The 24,308-nt window shown below is 49.0% G+C and overlaps 1 protein-coding gene across 5 annotated transcripts in view; it reads right to left on the bottom strand.

The window, feature by feature from the left end:
• Atp2b4 (ATPase plasma membrane Ca2+ transporting 4) overlaps window positions 1-24,308 on the bottom strand; it is a 98,003-nt gene that overhangs the window by 39,319 nt on the left and 34,376 nt on the right. For all 5 annotated transcript variants that reach the window (XM_036201778.1, XM_036201774.1, XM_036201775.1 and 2 more), the window contains exon 2: window positions 12,809-13,468. In XM_036201778.1, coding sequence (XP_036057671.1) covers window positions 12,809-13,001 — 193 coding nt within the window. In that variant the 5' untranslated portion in view covers window positions 13,002-13,468. The remainder of the gene's footprint in view (window positions 1-12,808; window positions 13,469-24,308) is intronic.

Here is a 24,308-nt window from a genome sequence, read left to right as displayed (position 1 = left end):
GAATTTTGGCCCCCTTTCTGGACCCTAGAAGGGTCACAGGTGGAGGGAAATCTTATCCAGCAGTAAACACTGGTTGGCATTCATTAAGTTGTTTACATATGGCAGCAAATTACTTTTTTTTTTTTTTCTTTTTTTTGGCTTTGGTTTTGGCACTGGATGCTGTTGGCTGCCTGTCTGATGGATTCCCCAACAGGTAGGGTGGGGCAATCTTTGTCTTGAAAACAGGTCAGCATCTGAGGAAGCTCAGAATCAGGGACAGGGGATCCTCCACTGAGCTTCACACAAAGCAAGGAAATGTGTGGGCCTGGAAGGAACAAGGTCAGAATGGAGTCCAGGATGTCAGGGACTCCACACTCATCATGGAGGCCTTCCAATGGTGAGGAAAGGAACAGGCACCGTGTGAGGGCAAACATTCTCTTCCACTGAAGAGCACAGGGCACAGTGACAGGAGGAAGGGGGTGGTGTAAACCTTAGGAAGACCTCAAGGCAGAAAAAGACCTTGAAAATGGGCCAACAAGCACACCCGGAACACTGCCTGCGGGGTGGGAGGTGGCTACCGTTTCTTTCCCATGCTCACAAAATTGGCAGAGTGCAGAACCCTCTGGCTCTGAGGGAGAGGAGTCGGAAACAGGCTGGAGGTAGTCGAGTCTGGCAGGATGGCATGATTTGGTATCATTCTGCGCAGTGAGAGACTGGAGGGCATGGAAGACAAGCCACTTTCATTTGTTAGGAGGCAAGGGGCAGGGAACAAACTCCTTGGGGACGCCATGCCTGAGACTGTAATCCAGGGCCCCATCAATCAGCATTTAATCCCTCACTCCAGCTGAGCAGCCTGTTGGGCTCCACAGGGGAGCAAGGCTGGGTTCAAAGCACTGGAAGCCAAGTTGAGCTTCTTCCCAGACGTCCCCAGCCTCCTCCACCCGCCCTGCCCTGGGAAGTCAGGTTCCCAGTCAAAAAGGCAAGGAAAGGTCTGGGAAAAGAGTGTTCTGGGCAGGGCATCTGGATCCCCAGGCAGACAGGGGCAGGGTGGCCAGGAGGCAGGGCTTCCTGGTCCTTTGCCCTAGGGGACCTGAAAGGGCAGGGCTGTGCCAGCTAGGGATTACTGCTCTGGATGGACAGATGGGCTTGAGGGAGACAGGAGTTTGGACACTCTATTAATCTGCTCAGGGTGTTTGCGAAGATGTGAGGTTCACAACTCACTGGGAGGAAATATCCTTCCTTTCTTTGGTAAGGGTCACCAGGGCATTGTGAGGGGGACCAAGGTGTTAAAGATCAGGGCCGGGTGTGGTGATTCAGGCCTGTATTCCCAGCACTCAAGAGGTTAAAGCAGGAGATGGCCGCAAGTTCAAGGCCAGCCTGGACCACATCATGAGTTCCAGGTCAGTCTGTGCTAGAGAACCTCATCTTTAAAAACCTAAAGAGCGCTGGGCAGTGGTGGCGCATGCCTTTAATCCCAGCAATGGGGAGGCAGAGCCAGGTGGATCTCTGTGAGTTCGAGGCCAGCCTGGTATACAGAGCTAGATCTAGGACAGGCGCAAAGCTACACAGAGAACCCATGTCTTGGCGAAAACCAAACCAAACCAAACCAAACCAAACCTAAAGAGCTACCAAAGATCATTTTAAGGGACACCCCAATAGCCTACCTAATACTCTCCCCAAAGTGAGTCTGCCACTTACCTCAGTGTGCAGGGGCAGGGTGACAATTACCTGTCAGCAGGCTCTCATATTAATACCTAATGATCATTCTCTCTCTCTCTCTCTCTCTCTCTCTCTCTCTCTCTCTCTCTCTCTCTCCCCCACCCCCCAACCTTGCTCTCTGGTTCTCAGTCTGCTCCACAAAGATCTTTTGAAACATGTAAGCCAGTACATGTCACTCATCTTTCCAAAACCCTATGTGGCTTTTCCATGGAGTGAAACCAGGCACCAAGGCCTCTGATGGCCTCTAGGGCCACTTAGGGGCCTCCAGCATTTCTCTCTTCCTATTTCCCAGTCTTCAGAGCTCTGGCTCAGCACACCTTCCTTTACTCTCTGAACATACCCCCTGATCCTACTTAGCCTCTGCACATGCTGTTGCCCCCTCTGTCCCCAACAGAGCCTCTTCCTGGGCTGCCCCTCCCATCCTTCAGGTCTCTGTCCCCATCTCAGTGAGGGCTAAGGCTGTGGCCGACCCCATCCCTCAGGTCGCTCTCCTTCTTGTCCATAACACTGAGGCCTTATTCATCTATTGCTTGGCTCCGCCATCGCCCTAAGAGCAGGGTGTCTGTCTTTGTTCCTGAGCAGCACCTGGCGCAAACACACACACTCCAGCCTGCTGAATGAACGGAGTGGATGACTAATGAACAAAGTCGCTAACATTTAAGTGACTGCTGTGGGACAGGCACGTCGCCAGGCATACTTTGCTTCTCATTCAAATATCAAAAGTCAGTAGAGGCAGTTATTAGGAACCCCAATTGACGTGCAAGACAACTAAGGCTTGAAGAGGTGATGGGCATCTTGCATTAGCAGGGGCAGGGTCTGGATCTCCCATAGGAGGCAGCTGGACGCCAACCTATATCCAAGGGGTCCTAGGACATGAGGGCAGTAGGGCGCAACTAAAGCTCCATTCTAGTATGACTGACTTATCCTAGTTTGCTAAGACTGCCCAGGCTTCAGCACTAGCAGCAAATGGGCAGGTGGCCACCTTGTTTCTTATGCCAGAGGGTTGGCCCACACACTGTTAGCTCTGGACCACTGAGCAAGTGAGTGCTGCCCCCATGGGCTATGACTGGATGGGTTGGTTCCTGCCTTTTGCCTGCCCTCAGGGATGGTGGCTTCATCATCATGGCCCGGCCCATGAAGCCTGTGCTCACTAACAGGCTCCTATGGCCTTTTCTGGACTCGAGCAAATGAAATAAGATACATTTTAGATAATACAAAAGGTGAAACTTGGCCTCATTTGCTCCCTCTCGCCCTTTTTGTTTACACACATGAGCATGCATGCGTGTGCTTGTGCACATATATGTGCTACACATGTAGAAGTTGGTTTTCTCCTTCACTATGTAGGTCTGGGGGATCAAACTCACTCAGGTCATCAGACTTGGCAGCAGGCGGCACCCTTTCTCACTGAACCATTTCGCCTGTCCCACACCCATTAACTATTTTCTTCTCATCTATCTGCCCCACCTTCAGTGACACACAGACTGTACAATAGCTCCCTTAAGAAGTCAAGTGGCTGTCCGGGTTCCCAGAGTGCTCTGCAGGAGGCCAGGGAGGGCCCTGGCTGCTGGCCTGGGAATCCTCTCTGACACACGGTGCTGCACAGGAAAGCCATGTGGGGCTGGGAACGTTGCCAATTCCCAATTTTGGGCTTTCCACTCCATTCTTTCCATCCCTGATCTCAGTGGCCGTAACCTCACACGAATAGTTTGTCCAGTTCAGAAATATGTTTTGGGCCCTGCTCTCCACGGTGGCTTCTCAAATACTCACACAGCCTCCTGGAGAGGGGTTAGGAAGACTTGGCCAGAGGGCTCTGCAGAAAACACAGGGAAAGGGGTTCCCCCGAGAAATTCATGAGGGGAATTTATCTCTGAGAACAGGAGAGAGACAGCCCCACCCACACTGAGGGTGCTTCTAGCCCTTAGAACCAGGCCGAGCACATGAGCTGGGAGAGGCAAAGGGAATGAGTTTCTGAAGTCACTGCCCCGCCCATGCTGGCAGTTGTAGCGTGCCTGCCCAGGCTGCTCAGGCCGGAGTCAGCTACAGTGAATACTGGTGTCTCCTATGCAGGACCCAGGCCAGGAGGAGTGGTGTCCAGCCTGAAGTGGTGGGACTCCAACAGGAAAGGGCCTGGGTCAGCCTCCTGTTGAGACACCAAAGATGGTGTGGGTAGAGGCTCCTCTTATCAGAGCGGGCAAAGCCCCAGAAAGGGTGGGTCTAAGTCAGACGCGAGGGACTTCCCAGCTGTTTGAATTATGATACCTTGCCAAAGGGGCGGAGGAAAAGCCTCTCCCATGCAGACAGTGCAAGGGAGAAGGTTCTTGGGGTTGACTGAAGGCAGCCATCTTTAGGTGCGTGAGAACAGACACGGGGTACATTTCAAGATCTGGGTGTGCAGCTCAGTGGTAAAGAGCTTGCCTGGCTTACAGACAACCCGGTGCTATTCTCAGTCCTCACCTCTAAAATAAAAATGTGTCTGCAAGTCCTTAAAACACTGGTCAGGCTTCTAAGGAGGGGAATAGCTTAAGATCAGAGGGTCTGTGGGGCAGAGCCAGCTCCTGCCTCCAGCCAAACGCTGTGCTTTCAAGCAGCACACAGTACCCTTCCCGTGGCAGCACCTCCAGCTCAACGCGAATACGATGGGGAGGGAGCCACGCTGTCCTGGACTCCCAGCCCTGAGACGGAGGGACAGACACAAGGTCCAAGTAAAAGGGCACTGGCTGGGCGGCGGTGGTGGTGCACACCTTTAATCCCAGCACTCAGGAGGCAGAGGCAGGGTGGAGCTCTGTGAGTTCGAGGCCAGCCTGGTCTACAGAGCGAGTTCTAGGACAGCCAGGGCTACACAGAGAAACCCTGTCTTGAAAAAGAAAAAACAAACAAAAAAAGAGGACACTGGACTACATAACAATGTTCCCTCCAGAGTGGCAGCTTTTCCAGGGTCCAGCTTTACCAATCCCCTACTCTACCTCGGCTCTGACACAGGGAAGAGGAAGTTCCCCTGAGCATCCACCCTCTTCATCCCTCTGCTCTGTCACCTTCCTGCATTGCACACATGTGCTTCCTTCTAACCAGTGTCACATTCCCAGTACTCACACCTCTGAGCTAAATAAAAAGAGCGAAAGCTCCACTTCTAAGGGTAGACGCAACCGTCTGCCTCAGCCAAGGAGGGAACACCAATTTTCTTCCCTTCTTTCTGAAGGCTCAATGCAACACAACTGAAAGGTTAAAGGTCAAAGCAGGAGGAGCTGGGGAGATGGCGCAGTTGGTAGGGCACTTGCCTAACATGCACAAAGCTGTGGGTTCAATCCTCAGCACCATATAAAACAAGGCAGGGCAGTACAATCTTGTTATCCCAGCATTTAGGGGGTGTAGAAAGGAGGATCAGAAGTTCAAACTCATCCAGAGCTACATAGCAAGTTTGAGGCCAGTCTAGCCTACATGAGGCCTTCCTTGTCTCAAAGGGAAAGAAAGAAAGGGCTTTTAAGAACGCTTGCTACTCTTGCCGAGGGGACCTAGGTTCAGTTCCCAGCACATACAAGGTGGCTCACAGACATCTGTAGCTCCAGTTCCTGGGGATCTGATGGCCTCTTCTGACCTCCTCTGGCACTGGACATGAACATGGTACACATACATACATGCTGGCCAAACACTCATACACATAAAATAAATTTAAAAAAAAAGAAAAACAAAATCAAAGCAGAAGCCAAGAATGGAGCATGCCTATCATTCCAGCACTTGAGAGGTTGAGGCCAAAGGATCACTGTGAATACAAGGCTAACCAACCAACCAACAAAAACCCCACTCACCTCAAATTAGAGGCTGGAATGTAATTCAGAGGAAGAGGGAGTCTATGTTCATACACAATTAGACAAAAAAAGCAAACCCAACTCCAGAACATGTAATGCTCGGAAGACTGCTGCTGAGCTACAGTCTCCCAGCACAGAGGTGCCACGCCTGGGGCACAGGAAAAAGCAGGGAGGCTCTCAGGTCCAGAAGACCTCTCACCCCTGCCTGGTACATGGTGCCCCCAAACTCAGATGCTCAGCTTTGGGAAAGGAAGGGCTGGATGGCGAAGGGTTGGCAGAGTGTAGGGGTGGGTGCGGACAGCTCTCCCGGCCTAATTCAGCCCTAGGCATGAAACCTGAACCTAAATTCCAGGGTGCCAGAAACCTTCCCTGTTGGGGCGGGAGGGCACCTCCTGTGGCCTCCAATCCTTCCATCCTCTAGATGTTACAGGAACCCTTCTCATTCCTCCACCAAGCATTAAGAATTTCTCTAATGAAGCTACTGGCCTGGCCCACACTGTTCACACTGGCCCACACTGCTCACACTGGCCCACACTGCTCATACTGGCCTACACTGCATATACTGACCCACACTGCACACACTGTCCACACTGCTCACACTGCTCACACTGTCCACACTGGCCCACACTGCTCACACTGTCCACACTGCTCACACTGTCCACACTGGCCCACACTGCTCACATTGGCCCACACTGCTCACACTGTCCACACTGGCCCACACTGCTCACACTGGTCCATACTGTCCACACTGCTCACACTGTCCACACTGGCCCACACTGCTCACACTGGCCCACACTGCTCACACTGTCCACACTGTTCACACTGGCCTATACTGCTCACACTGGCCCACACTGCTCACACTGGCCCATACTGTCCACACTGCTCACACTGTCCACACTGGCCCACACTGCTCACACTGGCCCACACTGCTCACACTGGCCCACACTGCTCACACTGGCCCACACTGCTCACACTGGCCCATACTGTCCACACTGCTCACACTGTCCACACTGGCCCACACTGCTCATACTGGCCCACACTGCTCACACTGGCCTACACCCAGGGCAGCTAGCCCTTTTCTAGCTGTTTGAATCAGGCTGTGCACACATGCCCCATCCCCTCCCTACAAAGATGTTCTTCCAGTGTGAGACTCGCACCTTAAATTAGCACTAGCAGATTTACCCGAGGTGTGAAGGCCCAGTGGACCACAGAACTCTAGTCAGGCCCAGATAAATTGCTAGGAAGGACCCAGGCACACTTAGGAGAGGTGGGACAAGAGTCCAAGGAGAAGGCTGGGGGCAGAGGCTGTAACGAGAGGCTGTGCCTGTCAGAGTCACGAGCTCTGCCACACTGATACTCCAGGATGAGCTCTAAACACTAGAGAGGAAAGGAAGCCAAAGAAGCCAGGCCCCTGCCTTCCTGTCACACGGATACCATCTATATTCACTCACCTACCTAGCTCTTCACTTTCCCCGACACTACCATTCCCTAAAATGGTGGTATCTAAGCGTGTGTGTGTGTGTGTGTGTGTGTGTGTGTGTGTGTGTGTGTGTGTCTCTGTGTGTGTGCTTCTACCTTTTGGAGAACTAGGAGAAAGTATTAAGAAGGTATTAGAATTTTCTATATTACCTCATCCATTTCTTTCTTTCTTTGGTTTTGGTTTTCTGAGACAGGGTTTCTCTGTGTAACAGCTCTGGCTATCCTGGATCTCACTTTGTAGACCAGGCTGGCCTCGAACTCACAGAGATCCACCTGCCTCTGCCTCCCAAGTGCTGGGATTAAAGGTGTGCACCACCACTGCTGGGACCCTCATCCATTTCTATGCCTGCACATCTTATTATATAAATAAGTTTAGTGTTAGGAGAGAACTACCAGTAATTCAGATGTGTCCCAAGTGAACATTTACTAGGCATATATAAATTTCTAGATTGATAATGCTACTAGAAATTTCAGGTCTCAGAATACAGCTTAGTGATGAGCACTTGTCTAGCATTGGCAGACCTTCAGTTTGATCCCCAGTACCTTTCTGGGGGTGGTGGTGGTGGTGGTGGTGGGTGGTGGATTGGATTGATTTCAGTCTGCCCTGTGGAGGAAGGGCAATCCTAGTCTGTTCCAGATCGTGATAAAATGGCCACCTCTAGGCAGTACATGGTGACAGGAACACAGTAAAACCCCAGATCTTAATCTTGTAATTAGTGAACTCCAAATCATAATTAGCCTGTCTTCAAACTAGTTCATCTCCCTCTGGCCATTCCCGAAAAGAACTTCACCTTCCTAAACCCAACAGCTACTCAGCAGTTGGGGAAGACAAAGATGCTTGCATTGTAAACTAGGAACACTCTGGAAGGGGAGCAATGACCAGACAGCTGGTGTATCCCTAGGCGAGCCTTAGATGATGCGGAGGGATGGGGTCAAGCTCCCAAGCTCCTTTCTTCTCCATTAGTCCTGCACCTTAGCTCCTGTGCTTCGGACTCCTCAACCCTGTTCTTCCTCCAAACACACAGTTTTAGAATTCTCTTTCATTTGTGTGCAATTTCTACTGACTTGTCAGCTCTGTGGGAGGACAGACAGTGTGTGCTGTCATGGTCACCAGTGTGAGGTCGTCTACAGAGCTGGTACTAGTTGTTGCTTGTTGTTGGAGACATATCAGAGGACCCTAATTACTGGGCTGCCCTACCCAGTTCTGTAGGGGAAGAACAATGTGGAAGGCTAGAGGTGGAACCGAGATAGAAAGTCCAGCCAACGTTTATCTAGATCCATATTCGACAGAATTGTCTTTAGCCACTTAAAAGAAGCCCCATGTCAGTGATTTATAGTTTACTTAAAGCTCCCTGTTCTGACCCTTCTTCTATGCGCCCAGAATTTCCTCCCATCTGCCAGCCTACTGCTCCCAGAAAACAACGTCTCTCCTAACTAGGGTGCTACGGCAGAGGGGGTATATGGAAGACTCCTATGTGGACGAAAGAACACTTCCTTCTATCTCCTCCAAAGAGTCTCGCCAGCTCCTCCTTCCACACTAAGGAGTTCTGAGACTGAGAACATGCCTCCTCTTGTCCTCAAGGCAAGGGGCTCCTCACTCCAGACTCACCAAATGTTCCCTCCTCAGGAAGTCTTGAGATGGGAGGGGCAGCTCAGAGGATAAGGGCTCTTTCCTAGCCCGAGTCTCCTGAGCTGCTTTACTCGGGGGCACTTGGAGAGATTTCTGGAAATAGGGCAGAGAGAGAAGATGAGGAAATAAAAGGGGTGGTGGAGGAATCTGGGCTCAAAATTTGAAGCGAGCCTGAGTCGCACAATGAGGCTCTATCAAGAGAAGCAGAATTGAAAGAATTGGAAAGGGGGAGGGGCTCATGAAGGCCAGGCCTTCCGGAGGAGCTACAGGTAGTTAAGAGACTTTTCATCCCCCAGGGATGTACCACTGGTAAGGTACTCAGGCTCCTGTAAATAACCTTTCATCCATGTTTATGTAACAACTCTAGTGAAATTCAAAGGGTCATTAGAAGAGGAGGAGGAGGAGGAAAAGGAGGAGGAGGAGGAGGAGGAGGAGGAGGAAGGAGGAGGAGGAAGATATTGACAACAAAGTAGACAGAAGACGTTGGGAAGATGAAGTCATCAGTGGGATGGGGAATGTGATCAAAATGCATGTACATATGTATGAGAATGTTGTAATTAAGTCCACTACTAGATATAATTAATAATACACTATTATAAACTTTTTAAAGAAGGGAATTGGAACTGGAAAAAAAAAAGCAAGAAAATTAAATGGGTTCCATTGGTGCAAAATGCTGAGTCCCTCTCCTAATAAGCCCATGTTGACAAAGTGTCCTGTTGACTCCCAGCCCTTTGTCTTAGCTTTTGTTTATACAAAGCTATAAAGAACTGGGGGCTGGAGTGATGGTCCACACTCAAGGACTTGGGTGTGGTTCCCAGCACCCGAATGGGGGCTCACAACCATCTGGAACTCCTCCTTCAGGGGATCTGTTATTTGAATTCTGCAGTTAACAGGTTTGCACATGGTGCATAAACACAATATGCAAACAAAACACTGACACATAACATCAAACAAACAAACAAATAAACAAACAAATCAGACTGGAGCCTATGGCTTCTTCCACATCTTCCCAGCCCTTCTTATTTCTCTAAATGTCCCTCCTCTTATCGGGTCACTCTCTTAACTTTGTGGCCAGTCACTGCTGACTGCTAAGGTCACCCAGCACTAACTCCCCCACTCCCACTGTCCCGCCCAGGGTCTTCCTTATTCTAACCTCCTCTAGGTTGAGGAACAACTGCTACTCCAACACATTAATGCAATGCAGGAACAGTATTAGCATGTGCATTGCACCCAATTCCACATTTTATCAGACATTAAAACATGAAACCAGGGGCTGGAAAGATGGCTCAGCAGTTAAAAGAACTTCCTGCTCTTGCAGAGGATCTGGGTTCAGTTTCCAGCACCCACTTGTCAGCTCATAATTACATGGAACTATATGTGGTGGTTTGACAGCTTGGCCCACAGGGAGTGGCACTATTAGGAGGTGTGGCATTGTTGGAGTAGGTGTGTCTTGTTGGAGGAAGTGTGTCACTGTGGGGGAGGGCTTTGAGATCTCAGATGTTTAAGCACAGGCTCAGTGTCACACAGTTCTTTTGTGGCTGCCTGCAGATCAAGATCAAATCTCAGCTCCTTCTCCAGCACCATGCCTGCCTGCATATCACCATCTCCCACCATGACGAAAATGGACTAAACCTCTGAAACTATAAGCCAGCCTCGATTAAATGCTTTCCTTTATAAAAGTTGCTGTGGCCATGGTGTCTCTTCACAGCAATAGAAACCCAAACTATCACACTCTCATTCCAGGGGATCCATGACACTGACTTCTGGCATCTTCTGGCACCAGCATACATGATGCACACAAATTCATTCAGGCACACACACACACACACACACACACACACACACACACACACACATCTTTTAACATACAACACCAACTTTAAGTACTCTGCACTTCTGCACAAGAGGCAACAGGACATTAATAAACTGTGAGCCAGAAAATAGACAATACTCTACTGGTGCAGAGACCTCAGGCGGGTCATTAAAACCTTTAGCTTAGCAGAGAATATTAAATTCAAGTGCTAGTCAAACAACAAATTCAACCAATAAAAAGTAAGGAAAAAAAAAAAAGTCCTGCTTGTCTCTAGAATGGTATAAATAGAGGCTAACAAAATCACGTTAGTGTCAAAAACCCCAAGTTCCCTTAAGCCTCCTTATTTGCTCTAATTTGAAAAGTTGTATCTACAGTAAACCCAAGCAAAAAATAAAAGAAAAAGGGTCACACTTTATTTCCCTCACCACCGACACCCCGCCCCAGAAGCCGGGCTAGCTTCAGACTCCCTGGCTCATGAAATCCTCTCTGCTTCCGAGTAACTAGGACTTCTGGCAAAATGTCCCCCACTCCAATCTACTCAAACTTACTTCATCTGGGGTTCTAACTAGAATTCAAACTTACTCTCTTATCTTTATTCCCATTATTAATCTGCAGGAGCCTCCCACAGCTGACAACATCATACGAAACCAGAAGGCATCTAAGATTGGTCTTCTGGTACTTTTTATAGATGGTAAATTATCATAGTTACGTGAAAGGATGAGAAAAAATAGGAGGAAATTCTGGGTCCTGCTCTGAGGAGCCTCCAGGTTCCAGCTTATTGGATCCCTGAGTCCACTTTGTGACAGAAACAGCTGACCCCAATAATCAGAGGAGGAAAACAGAAAGATCCAGCTTCAGTTCTGGCGGGAATCTGTAAAGTAAGACTGCACGTCTCAGGATACACCCTCTCCTCAGAGCCCGCCCTGCTCCGAGAGTCCCTGAGAAAGAAGCTCAAGGGACAGTGCATGCCTATAACCCTGGCACTAAGAAGGGCTGAAGCAGGAGGATCAGAGGTTCCAGGTCAGCCTTGGTGGCAGAGTGATACTGTCTCAGAGAAACAAACAAACAGAATAAAACCAGGAGGTGACAGTGGGTATGGCAGTGCATGCCTGTAAATCCCAGCACTTGGGAGGCTGAAGCAGGCTAACTGGTGTGAGTTCAAGACCATCCTGGGCTCCAAAGTGAGACCTTGATTCAATAAATAAATAAAAATGAAAATGGAAAAACTTTAGCTGGCGGGAAGTAGACAGTGTCCAGAGGGTAGTATTAGACATAAGCTTAAAGGCTCAGAGGAGCTGGCTGAAGGCCACCAAGCCCTGCCATCTTCAGCCTCTGAGGTGAGAGGAAGCATGGGGGACAGACAGCAGCTGCAGTCACACATACCTTGGCCACATTAGAAATTAGATTTCTTTGAAACATATGGGCACACATATTCTAGCAAAACCTCCAGGCACACAAGCTCTATTTAATTTATACAACACCTATTATCAGTTTTCACATGCATACACAAACACACATGCACACACATGCACTGTACTATTTAATCCCAGTAACTCTATGGGCTAAATATAAACATTCCTTCAAGCACCTGAACCTAAAGCTTATAAGATATATACCAGGCCTGTAATCCTATCTACCTGGGAGACAGGCAGGAGAAACATGAACTGAAAGCCTGCCTAAACTACAGAGTGAGTTCAAATCCAGCCTGGGCAATATAGTGAGAATCTGTCTTAAATATAAAAATAAAAAAGGAGAGCTGGATGCTACAGCTTAGTGGTGGTGGTGGTGGTGGTGGTGGTGGTGGTGGTGGTGGTGGTGGTATTGGGGGGGGAGGCTTGTGCAAAGTCCTGGGTTGGTCCCTACATGGTGGGGGAAAATGTTTATCAGACAGGGTTAAAAAAAATCAGTAATCCCAAGACAGAAAACAGCAATTGATCCAAAGGCATGCTTACGATATGCCATCCCAATTCTAACTGTGTACAATAAGGTAGTCAGGTAGCGGGAATACTAGTTCCTGTACCTCTTTCTCAGCCAGTGAACTTTAAGGTAGTGTGAGGAAGAACTCTATATTAAGTTCTTCTGTAATCAAAGACTGATAGAATGGGGAATTGATTATTAGTGCATCTAAATCACAAATAAGTACAGACTGGTAAAGAAATAGGAGGAAAGAATGCTTTGGAGAATCATAGTTCCTCAAGTGTCAGGGGAAGAAACAGCTCTTCATGGCCTCCCTCCTTCCAGGACTTTAGAACACTGTACTCTTCCCACAAGACGAAAACCAATCCATTGGGTCTCCAGAAATGTACCTTCTCTAGAAGCTGGAAGATAATATTTCAAAATCCTAGTCACTGTCCTCCAATTCCCAGCCCCTGAAATGGCCTTTACCTTTTACAGGGGAGGTTTTCAGTCTCTCGCAGATATTCTGTACATCTCCATAGTGGGCATTGATCTGGGTGACTGCATCAGTCGAACGAAGCTCCATGAGCTTTCTCAGGTCCATTAACGTGCAGCCAAACTCCCCTTCATAGTCTTCAGCTATTGAGTTGCCCGGCAAGGTATGTGCTGATGAGCTCGTCATTTTGCCTGCGGTTACCAGACTCTCAAGCAGAGAAGATGTAGAGTTTCCCTCCAACTAATCTGTGTCTCTTGCCTTCTCTTCCCTGTTTCTTCTTACGTCTTTCTTCTCTGGGGGCCCAGTTAGGGGATAAATTGACAATATCTTGTGCAATAAGCTTCAGAGTAGCAACACCAAGCCTAGATCTTTTCTTCTGTATCAAGTCTACTAGTGAGAGGAGGAAGAGGTTGGGGGAACTTAGTAGAAGACGGACTTGGCGTCACGCTGATTGATGTCCTCTATGTGGCGATGGAAATAGTCATCCAGAGTAGGTAGGTTCCTAGCTTAGACTACTTGTCCATACAGAAGTGTAAACAGGATAAGCATGTTACCATGGAGGCAACCTTAGCAACAACCAGCAACTGCGAAGGTAGAGCAACGTCATCAGGAGAAAGAGGAGGGCTCCCTGGATAACAGTGACAGCTAGGTCTCTGGAATAGAGATGCAAAAAAAGACAAAAAGAAACAATTAGAACAGCCATGAGGATCCGGGATCTGCAAGGTACTCTCCAGCACAAGGGTTTAATGACAGTTGGTGTCTGAGCGGAACTGATAGCTGAGGCCTAAGCTGAGCGGCCAGACTCATGGGAGGCCCTGGGTGGGCCTGTCAACTGGGAATGTAGAGAATTTATCTCAGAAACATCATTTTTTAAGTTACTTCTTTCAAACCAAGGCACACAAATTAACTTAAGAAACTTGCATATAAAAGGTTACCACCTCTAATGCCTCCCCATAGTCCCCCAGGAGATACTTTAGTCTGACCTTTCCTGTAAGGTGAGAGAAGAATCAGGAAAGGAATTGAGACCCAAGAGGGCAGGATGGCTTGCCCACGCACCATGAACTCCTATGCTCCAAACTCTTCCCCACTCCCAACACAGACATTTACAAACCAGGAAGACAGGCTGATAAAAGGTCCCTTCAGACACCTTCGGTGGTATGAAGACTTGGCAACCTATGGCAGTTATCTGGCATCAAATTTTGGTCTTAGGGCTAAGCCCTCTCAGCAGCTTTTCCTGGTAAGGAAAGAGTAAAATGCTCTGGCAGTTTATGATACAGGGTGGAATCATTTTTCTCCCTATAAAGTGCAGATGGGCCTCTGAGGAAGAAAGATAGTAAGTCTGACGCCTATGAGTGTTCATGTCTCTCCAACGTAGGAGAGATAAGTTCAGCCGGTGCATAGGCCCCAACAGTCATCAGTGAGAGGAAGCACCAGAGGGTCTCATGTTAGCACAGCGACACATCAGAGAGAGACAGATGTTACCTGGAGCATATACTGGCTGAGTGCGTGGGCACAGTTAAGCGTAAGTAAGGATGCGCCGGACTGAAGGTGGTACAGAGACTGAGCTGAGCCCTGTGCTTGGCTACAGACAAGGGCTGACACACGTCACACATCAGCCTCTCCAATGAGAGGGGCTCTCACTAGACATAGCACCCAAATATGTAGGGCCCCGTGTTAAATACCCATCCCATATAATTGGGTTATGCTCCCAGGAGCTGGCAAGGCACTCCAATTGGCTGGGTAATAAACAGATGCCATTCTTGCTTCCAGAAGGTGAACAAAACTCAAGAGTCATCAGATAAGGACTTGGTTCTTTTTTTTAAATCAATTATTTTCTCCAGAAACCAATTTAACCAAAGCCCCTGCTGCTTCCAACCAACCCTGTTTCAGGCGGGTTCTGAGATGGAGGTTGTTACACCTCCCCTGCTCCTCAGCTAGCATGCCCATCAACATTCCCAGTGCCCTGACTTACAGTAAGTTAAGCAAGCAGGGAATCCTGAGAAATGCGGTCTGAAAAGAGCCTGAGGCAGTGGGTCTAACTCCCTTGTTCAGACTGGCCTAGAAGCAGGACCAACCCTAACAGTCCCTTCCTATTCAAATCCTGTGGAAAAGAGAATCGAAGATGTTACCAGAAGCGTGCATACATTCACATAAATACGCTGTCATAATTGCCTGATTTTCTTACTATTTTTGTTAATTTTTTTTTTACTGTATCTAATTTATTATGTGTGCGTGTGTGCACATACAGGTATATGTGCATGTTTGTGTGTATTACATGTGCTTAGAGGATAGAGGTAAACTTTGGGCCAAGGTCTTTCATTGACCTAGAGCTCCCCAATTAGACTTGGCTGGCTACTCAGTGACCTCCTGAGATCCTCTCATCTTTGCCTAACCAGAGTTGGGATTACAAGCACATGCCACCACCCAGGCATTTTATGTGGGTGATGGGGATTGAACTCAGGTCCCCATGCTTGCAACGGGGTCTATCTCCCCCAGTTTCTGTGCCTACTCTCTAAATTAAGCGCTGTCACCAGGTACAGTGGCATATGCCTATAATCCCATCACTCAAGAGACTGAGGCAGGAGTGTTACAAGCTTGAGGCACAGTCTGAGCTATAAAGCAAGGCCCTGCCTCTAAAATTAAATGTTATAGTAAGTATTTTAGGAAAAAATATTGTATGTGTGAGTATGCCTAGGGTTCTGTTCTACTCAGGGCTGCGGCGGGGGTCTTGGACTGCACCTTTCACCACCAACTGTCATAGGACTTGCTCCCAGCTTGGTTCTCCAAGATTGCAAGGAGTGAGAGGGACTCCAGCAGCAGGGGACCCATCTTCACCCTCAGGTAGAGATCCTTAACCTTGCAGACGATGTTCAAGATAATGCTAAGGAGTGTGGACTTGGAGGGTCAGATTTTACTTTTCTTCCCACTCCCTCACTCTTATTTGAGACAGGGTCTTTGTGTAGCCCTGGCTGTTCTAAAACTTGCTCTTGTAGACCAGGCTGGTCTCAAACTTATAGATCCACCTGCCTCTGCCTCCCGAGTGCTGGGATTAAAGGTGTTCGCCACCACCGCCCAGCAGATTTTATTATTTTTTTAATTATTTTTTTAATTTCATGTATATGGACATTTTGTCTACATGCATGTCTGTACACCACTTGCATGCTAGAAGATACCCAAGGAGGCGAGACAAGGGTGTCAGATGCCCTGGAACTTGAGTTATGTATGGTTGTGAGCTGACATGTGGGTGCTGGGAACCAAAACTGAGTCTTCTAGAGAAGTAGCTAGTGCTCTTAGCTCTGGGCCATCTCTATAGCCTATACTTTTTTAAATTTTATTTTTTAATGTACATTTGTGTTTTTGCCATGGGTCTCAGGGTCCCCTGAAACTGGAGTTACAGACAGGTGTGAGCTGCCATGTTGAGTGGTAGGAATTGAACTAGGGTCTTCTGGAAGAAGAGTCATGACCCCTGAGCCATCTCTCCAGCCCTACTTTTCTTTTTTTTTTTTTTTTAAGACAGTCTTGCAATGGAGCCCATGCTGGCCTGGGACTCACAGGCTGGCTGTAAACTCCATCGGCTGCCTCTCAAGTGCCGGATTATAGGTGTGAGCCACTACTCCTGACAGAAGATTCTTATTTTATCTGTCCTTGCCCACTACAGTGGTGACTCTGCGAAACCAGGGATTCTTTTGCCCATCTTACTCACTGCTTGCTCCTCTTTGCTTAGAAGGGAACGTGTATATAGTGGGCACTCAGCTGACACTTTTTATTACTAAATGCACCGGTAGCAAATTCAGAAACACACCTGCTACTTCCCTAGTCACTTTTAGTGAGCCACTTTGGCTGCTTAGGACCTTTAATTGGGAGGAGAATCAGCCCCACCTCACGTAGTGTGCTAAGGAAGCGATAAAGGAATGGGTGTCTTGACTTAATAAACGAGCGATTTGGCAAGTTGGATGTTCAGCATAGGGCATTCAAGCGATGGAAGCAAACCTCACTTGATCTGAGTGAACTTTTGTTTCTTCGTCCTTTAAGCAGAAGGACAGTTGCTCCATGAACCTCCCTGGGACGCCCCCACTTGCAGGAAAAGAAAAGTCTAAGGCAGCTTCCTTAACAATAGCATGAGCTGGGCTGCAGTCACTGCAATCATCATTACCATCTACGGTCCCGGGTCTCAAGAGAATAAGAAAGGGCGGTCTAAGTCGAGATTCCCTCCTTCAAACCTCCCCTCAGGTTCAAGAGGGGGAAAGCCTTCCTCCCACAGAGACAACCCATGGAAGTGGGTACAGACGATTAGAAGGCAGAATGCTACGGAACTGCTCAGGAGAGGCAGAGACGTACACACGGCAGGGCAGCTGTCCAGCCATGGGTGCAGAGTCCATGTGCGATGGAGACCTCAAATTTCAGTGGGATCCTCTAAAGTCCTGATGCACTGAGGGACACGTGAGGTTTCTAGAATGTGAGCTCTGGGTAACTGCTGAGCTTGCTCCTACCCTTGTTAGGCAAATGCCTAAGAAGAATCTGCGAGCCTCATGGTATTCCAGCCAGGGAGGTAGGGATTAATCAGTGACTCAGAGGGTAGCATTCTGGGCTAGGTACATTCTCCATCCTAGGGGATGATAGGCTAGAAGGCTGAAGTCTCATCATTTCTTCCTGGGGCAAGAAATCACATTACTTCATATGATCACCTTGCCCTGTTTCCCAATGCACCTGAGAAGCATGCCACCTCACACTTCCTGATAAGCTGAACATAATGAGGTTCATTAGCAAGTACCCCAAATAAGGAGAGAACCCTATGACCCAAGTCACAACAGCCTGACAGCCTTTCCTTCAGTTCTGTCCGAGGAACCCCCTAATCCCTGAGGCTTTCCTCAGGTACTGAAGAAGGCATTCATCCCCAGAGCATCAGGGAAAGGGGCAACAGAGGAGCCACCTTTGATGGAAGGACTCTGTCCCCCGATCCTCCTGCACCTCTGAAATTGGATGAGGCACAGGCAACAAAGCATGCTTGGAAATGGGCTTGGAGTCAGGCGTCGGGCTGGTACAGCACTGTAGACAGGCTTGCCTAAGGTGAGAGATGACATTGGGCCAATTCTACTGGGACTGCTCAGGACAGCAGATGTTTACATTCCACCCTCTCCTGTCCTTTTCTCTGGGCCAAGAACTTTTGTTTTAGGGCAAGTTGATAGCACTTGGGGACACTCCAGGAATCATTATGAGGGTATGGGGGAGAGCTGCTCGGGTAGGTAAGAAGGCTGGCCCTGTCTATGGGATGCATCAGACTGAAGTCCGAAAGCTGCATCTGAGACCCCGTCTAAACAAGGAAAAAAGAGGGCCAATGAGATAGCTCAGAGGATAAAGGTATTTGCTGCCGAGACTGATGACCCAAGTTTGACCTCTGAGGACACATGGTAGAAAGGGAGAATGGACCCCCTACAAGCTGTCCTCTGATAGCATCCACACATGTGCCTTGGCTCACATGCCTCCATACACATACTCTCCTAAGTAAACATAATTTTTAAAAAATGTTTTTTAAAGAAAAAAAAGAAAGAGGGCAAGCACCTGGTCATACAGTCCTTCTAGTTCTTGGGGGCCAGAGGCAGGAGGATGGAGGGTTCAAGGCTAGCTGGGAAGCTACTAGGCCATCAAAAGCTACACATGAGACTCTAAAAAACAAAACAGGAACCTGCCACAGCAGGCTGCTGGGTCTGAACTATCCTGAGCTGGCCCCTCATACAGCTCTCAGGCAGGCTGACCTGAACGCACTCCCTCCTTTAGATACACATGGGAAGGAGCCATAGGCAGAACACAGGACTTGGCCAGAGTGGTGGTAACATTTAGGTGGTAGTGGTGCCGAGTCTCATCATTTCCCAGTCGCTACACTCACGACAGGAAGCCAAGTGAGGGCAGGCCAAGGATTACAGGATGGCACTCTGTGGCCAGATCCGGGAACCTGATGCTGCGCTCAGTTAGCTCCTAGACCTGGGGGTGTAGTGGGTCAGTCCTTCTGAAGGAGAATACTGCTTCCTGGTTAGATGTGGTAGTGCATGCCTCTAATCCCACCCCAGCACTCAGGATGGGGAGGAGTTCAAGGCCAACCTGAAATTCAGAAATGCAGTGTCATCATGAGGTTAATCACTTAGAGAAAGTGTGACCTCAGAGATCCATAGCCCCTCCCCTCCCCAAAGCCACCAGGTATTTCTAAGTTAAAGTAGGTATAAAACTATGCTTGGTAGAAGAGGCTGTTAGTTACACCACTTTCACAAGGGTTAAAAGACATGCATCAAAAACAATTCTATACATTTTAAGGGACATGCTTGTACAAAAAGATATCTTAGACCATTAGAATGTTGCCTACAGGCAGAGAAGAGAAATAGGAACTGGGGAAAGATTGAGCAGAAAGGGTCTGATGGAGGATGATGCTAACAGTGGCCATGGACCCACAGATTAATTAGCCTGTCACAACTTATCCCCAAGGCCCCAAACTGTATACCCTCAAGCATGGTGGATTACACCTGTAATTCCTAGCACTTGGGAAGCTGAGGCAGGAGGGCCGCTGTGAGTTTGAGGTCAGGATGGGCTACAGAATGAGACTATGTCTCACAAACAACACCCATCCAAAAGAAGAAAAAGAAAATGCAACCTAATGCCAAGACTGTTCCATTGTGAAATGGCTGTTGTCTGGTGATGCTGTGACAACAGCAGCAGACCTTGTCAAGTGGGTGGGAGGCAGGAAGAAGGCAGCCCGTAGAGATACCATGGGTTGACCTGTGGTGGACGGCCTGCTTCTGCCTGGCCTGCTCATCTCCAGCCTGTGTCAGAGACTGCAGGCCACATTAGATGACAACAGTCACAGCCCCACCTCCACTCCCAGCTCCATCCTATAATAGCACTAATATTATCAGGACATGGAAAGGCAATCCCCTGGGACCCAGAGCTACAGGAAGGCACTCTCTTCCAAATCATCTGGAACACACTGGCCCAGGTCATCTCCATCCGCTTGTGATTAGATGACTGTGAGGTGTGGGGTGTGTGTGTGTGTGCGCGTCTGTCTGTCTGTCTGTCTGTCTTGGGGTATGCAGAGGAAAAAGCAACCATAGTGTTCTGTTGGTTAAGGAGGTTGAGAGTGGATTTTTTTTTTTTTTTTGAGAGACAGTTCTATCTAGATCGGTGGTTCTCAACCTTCCTAATGCTGTGACCCTTTAATAGAGTAGTTCCTCATGTCGTGGTGACTCCCAACCATACAATTATTTTGTTGCTGCTTCATAACTGTAATTTTGCTACTGTTATAAATCGTGGTGTAAATATCTGGTATGCAGACTATCTGATATACAACCCACGAATGGGTCTCGACCCACAGGTTGAGAACTGCGGATCTCGAAGGCCTAGCATCTCAGGAGTGGGCAGCCTTGCTGCCCCTGTCCCCTAACCCTGAGAAACAGTCAGCCACAGTACTTGGTTCTCCCTCCTCCAAACCAAGACAGGAAGCTGCGGGGCCACGTTCAGTGCTCAAGGGCAGTGACATTCAAGCACTCAGTGTATACAAGTTCTTGGATGACATAGATTGCCTTTCTTGGGGCTGCGGTGGTTTTTCCACACATTGGTTCCAAGGGAACAAAGGGGCTTTTTAGCAGCTGGATTGCCTCTGGGGCTATTTTTAGAAACAAATTTCATCAGAATCTGTCCTGTTCGTGGAGAGGAGCAGAGGGTCAGTCTCCCTTGGCTGTGGGAGTATGGGCCTGCATGCTCCCAAGTGATGTCTCCCTCATCTACCACAGAGGAGTGCCAGGGCAGCTGCTCTGTGCCTAGGGTCTCCACAGGAAAGCTGGCAAAGTGGCATTCACCAGAGGACCACACAGAGGCCCTCCATTTACCCCCTTCTACCCCACGAGTCCCAGCTACACAAAGACAAAGAGCTCTCACCACCCTGGCCTGCCTGGACTTCTCTCAGCCCAACTCGTTCCTAGAAGACACAGGCAAAGGAGTGAGGTCGGCTTGCTGAAAAGGTGCGCGTTAAGAAAACAAGGACAATAACAAACCCAGAAAGACAAACCTGGATGTGGTGGCATACATCTATTATCCCAGCACTTGAGGGTATGAGGCAGGAGGATCACCGTGAGTTTGTGGCTACATGGCAAGACCCTGTCTTAAAAAAACAAGGAGGGAAAGGAGAAGTGGGGAGGAGTCAGGAGAGAGGGAAGCAAAAGAAGGCTTTGGGAATGGGAGGAACACCAGGGATCCTGGGAGCTGGCCCTCGACCAGCTTCCAGATCAGGACTGAAGCCAGCCTGGGAATGGACATTTCTTTCTCTTCCTCTCTTTCTTTCTTTCTGTTTTTTTTTTTTTTTCTTTTGTTTTAGAGATAAAGTGTCTCTGCATAGCCCTGGCTATCTTGGAACTCTCTCTGTAGACCAGGATGGCCTCAAACTCAGAGATCTGCCTGCCTCTGCCTCCCAAGTGCTGAGATTAAAGGTGTGTGCCCCCCACCACCCGGCTGGGAAGGGACATCTCTAACAACCGGAGAGTGAAGCCATTGGTCAGGGCAGCATTTGAGAGTCCCTCAGGGGTTCTGATACTCTCCACATTCCACCCATGTGAGTCAGCAGCAACCAAAGGTTACAAGGCTTTGGAAGCCTGAGGCAGTCTGAACACTACCCAAGCTCCAGGCTGACAGGGGAAGGCAAGGCCATGCTGCCTCTCTGTTCTTGTCCTCTCTCTCCTCCAGTGCTCTTTGGACTCTGATGTCCATTTTCTTCATCTCAGAGACCCGTGAGCTTCCCAAGGAGAACTGCTTCTTTTTATAGGCTACAGCAGGAGCCTGAGTTTATTTAAAAACTTGGGCTCAGGTAGAGCCTAACCCCTGTCCCTCCTGCTTTTGGTCTCCACAGGAGAGGAGGGACAGGTGGGAACAGCACACTGGAAAGAGTGGAACAGCATCCCCCAGCCCCCTACCCTACCTCGTCCCCATCCCAGCAAGGGCCCCCGCTTGAAGGCCAGGCCCACTGTCTCCATGACATCTCCCCGGGAGCCTGCCCACGGCTCCCAGGCCAAGGGCCCCGGTGGTGTGCTGGTCGGGCAGCAGCTGCTGTTTTCCAGGCTGGCTGACAGGCTGTTATAAACACTCGTTTTAGGTTGCTATGGCAAAGAGAGTGTGTAGCCTGGCTACGGTGAAGCTATTTATGTGCCTGAAATGGCACAGTGGTATGTTTTTTATTATTTTACTTTGAAAGTTTTCCTTTCCCAACCCCCTAGAACAGCCTTAAAAAAAAAAAAAAAGAGGGAGGGACCACAACTTTCTGGGGAACAAGAAGAATCAAGTCAGAAAACAAAGCTTGTGCCTTGAGCTGGGAAGGGGAAACCCTAAGTGTGAGCCCAGGTAAGCGCCCGAAAGAAGGGAATGTCTGGCTTCAGGCCACAAGTGTGCCTTACTGCTTGGGAACTGAAGCCCTCCCTCAGCCCTGGCTCATCAGGGAGAAGGGCCAAATCCAGGCTCTGGTCACCTTTCTATAAACTCCCACCACTGAGAAAGACAAAGCCCCTTTGTCCTTGTCCTCCAGTCACGCATTCTTCAATCTTCCATGTCCCATCACGGGGATGAAGACACTGATGATCTCTCCAGAGGAGAGGAGCCTCAAAGCTACCGCACCTTCCCATGGGCAGCAGGGCTGTCTGGCACGGAGCCTGGTCACATGTGGCTGGTGGTCTGCAGAGAACAAGCTCTTTCAGGGGACGCACATTCCTCTACTTGTCATCTCCAGGAAGTCTGTCTCTGTCTCTGTTTCTGTGTATTCCTATACAACACATCTAAGATGTTAGTACAGGTACACCACTGAGTATGTATTTAAGTTCAAATGCTACAGGAGGATTAAAAGCTTAATTTCTGCTTAGACACTTGTGTCTCCATGCCACCAAGCAGAGAGAGAGATTTTTGGTAGAGGCAGGGAGTGACCAGAAATCAGGCTCACTAGAATACCTTTCTAAGCACTATGGCTCTCTACCTTGTCCAGTCTCCCACCCCAAAATAAAGTAAGCACTGAGAAAGCAAGAGAACGAAAGAAGGAAGGAAGGAAGGAAGAAAGGGAAAAGAAAGAAGGAAAGAAAGAGAGAAAAAAGAAGCCATGGATCACAGCAGCTCAAGAGGAGCAGGAGAGAAACCACTAGTTATTGGGTAAATGTGCGATGAAAGTGTGTACTGACTTTGTTGAACATTCTGTCGTCACTTAATGGTGGACACGAGAGTCACCTTCCAGAGGCCACTGGTTAACATACAAAAGATTGCTGGTTGAAGATACAGCGCAGTGGTAGATAGGCCCCATGATCAATTCTCAGTATCACAAAGGGAAAAAAAAAAGATTTCAGTATCTTCGCATCCCTTTCTCCATCTTATCCCAGCTCCTTTCTGATTGGCCGACTCTTATTAGTAAAAAGAAACATCCACTGCTGTTGGGCAGATTAACTGGATGGAAACACAGTGAGGACGAGTGAAGGTCCAAATCCTAGACTGGGATGCCACTATGGCTGGGAAAGGGCACAGAAAACAAGCCCCATAGGGAGAAGAGAGGGCATGGGAAGTTAGGAGAGGATGCCAACCCCCCAGAGGGAAGTCCCATCTGCTGCCTCCTGGGAGGTCACCGCCTGACAGCCCCTGTGAGCCGATGAAGTGGCATGGCAGAAATCAGAACTCGGGACACATATCAGTCTTGGCAGCACCTTGAGGTCAAAAGAGCAGAGCGGACAGGGTTTCTAAGCTTGTCAAAGCAACTGTCATCAGCTTCCCAGTTCCTGAAGGGTAGCAGGGGGAGGGGAGGGAGAGGAGGAGGGTGCAAAGCAGCCAGGGCAGGGAGTGTTAAGCCCAAGCCGAACAAGAAGGCAGCAACCATGACCTCTCACACTCCAGACAACCAGCAGCGTGTGTCTCCTGGGTCTGAGGTGGGTGGACACTACTCAGGAACTGATAAAACAGAACAGATGCTGACATCGACCTGTCTCAGAATCCCAGGGTAGAAACGAGCTTCCCAAATCATGGACTATAAAGAACACCTGTGCCAAAAGGCTGGGCTCCAGGGTGATGGACACGGGGTTCATTGCTGAAGGAGACAAAGGGCAGGCAAAGAGGTGACTCAGCCCCAGCTGGTCACTGTTGATGGCTCCTCTCAACAGAGTGTGCATATTTTTCTTCCAAGTGAGCAGAAGGTTGTGTTGCCTCTGTATCCCAGGCGCAGCCTGGTGCTTGGCTCACGGTGTGGAATTAATAAGAGTGATCCTGTGAGATATCATTTCCAAGGTAAGGAAGAGCAGACAAGTCCTGGGGGAGGGGGCCATATCTCTAGAGAGTCAGTCCTTGTAAGCTCCGCATCACACCTTCTGCATTGGTCCATCTCCCCTTTTAAATGTCCTGACCCTGGCAGCCGGAATGGATTGGAGGCGGGCACCACTCCCTCGGGTCTCCGGGATTTGGGTGCAGGGGACATGTGGGCCATCAGCACAGGAATGACAC

Source organism: Onychomys torridus, chromosome 11 (assembly GCF_903995425.1).
Source record: "Onychomys torridus chromosome 11, mOncTor1.1, whole genome shotgun sequence".
Classification (NCBI taxonomy): domain Eukaryota; kingdom Metazoa; phylum Chordata; class Mammalia; order Rodentia; family Cricetidae; genus Onychomys; species Onychomys torridus.
The sequence above is the reverse complement of the archived record's forward strand: the minus strand, read 5'-3'. Positions and strand labels throughout refer to the sequence as shown.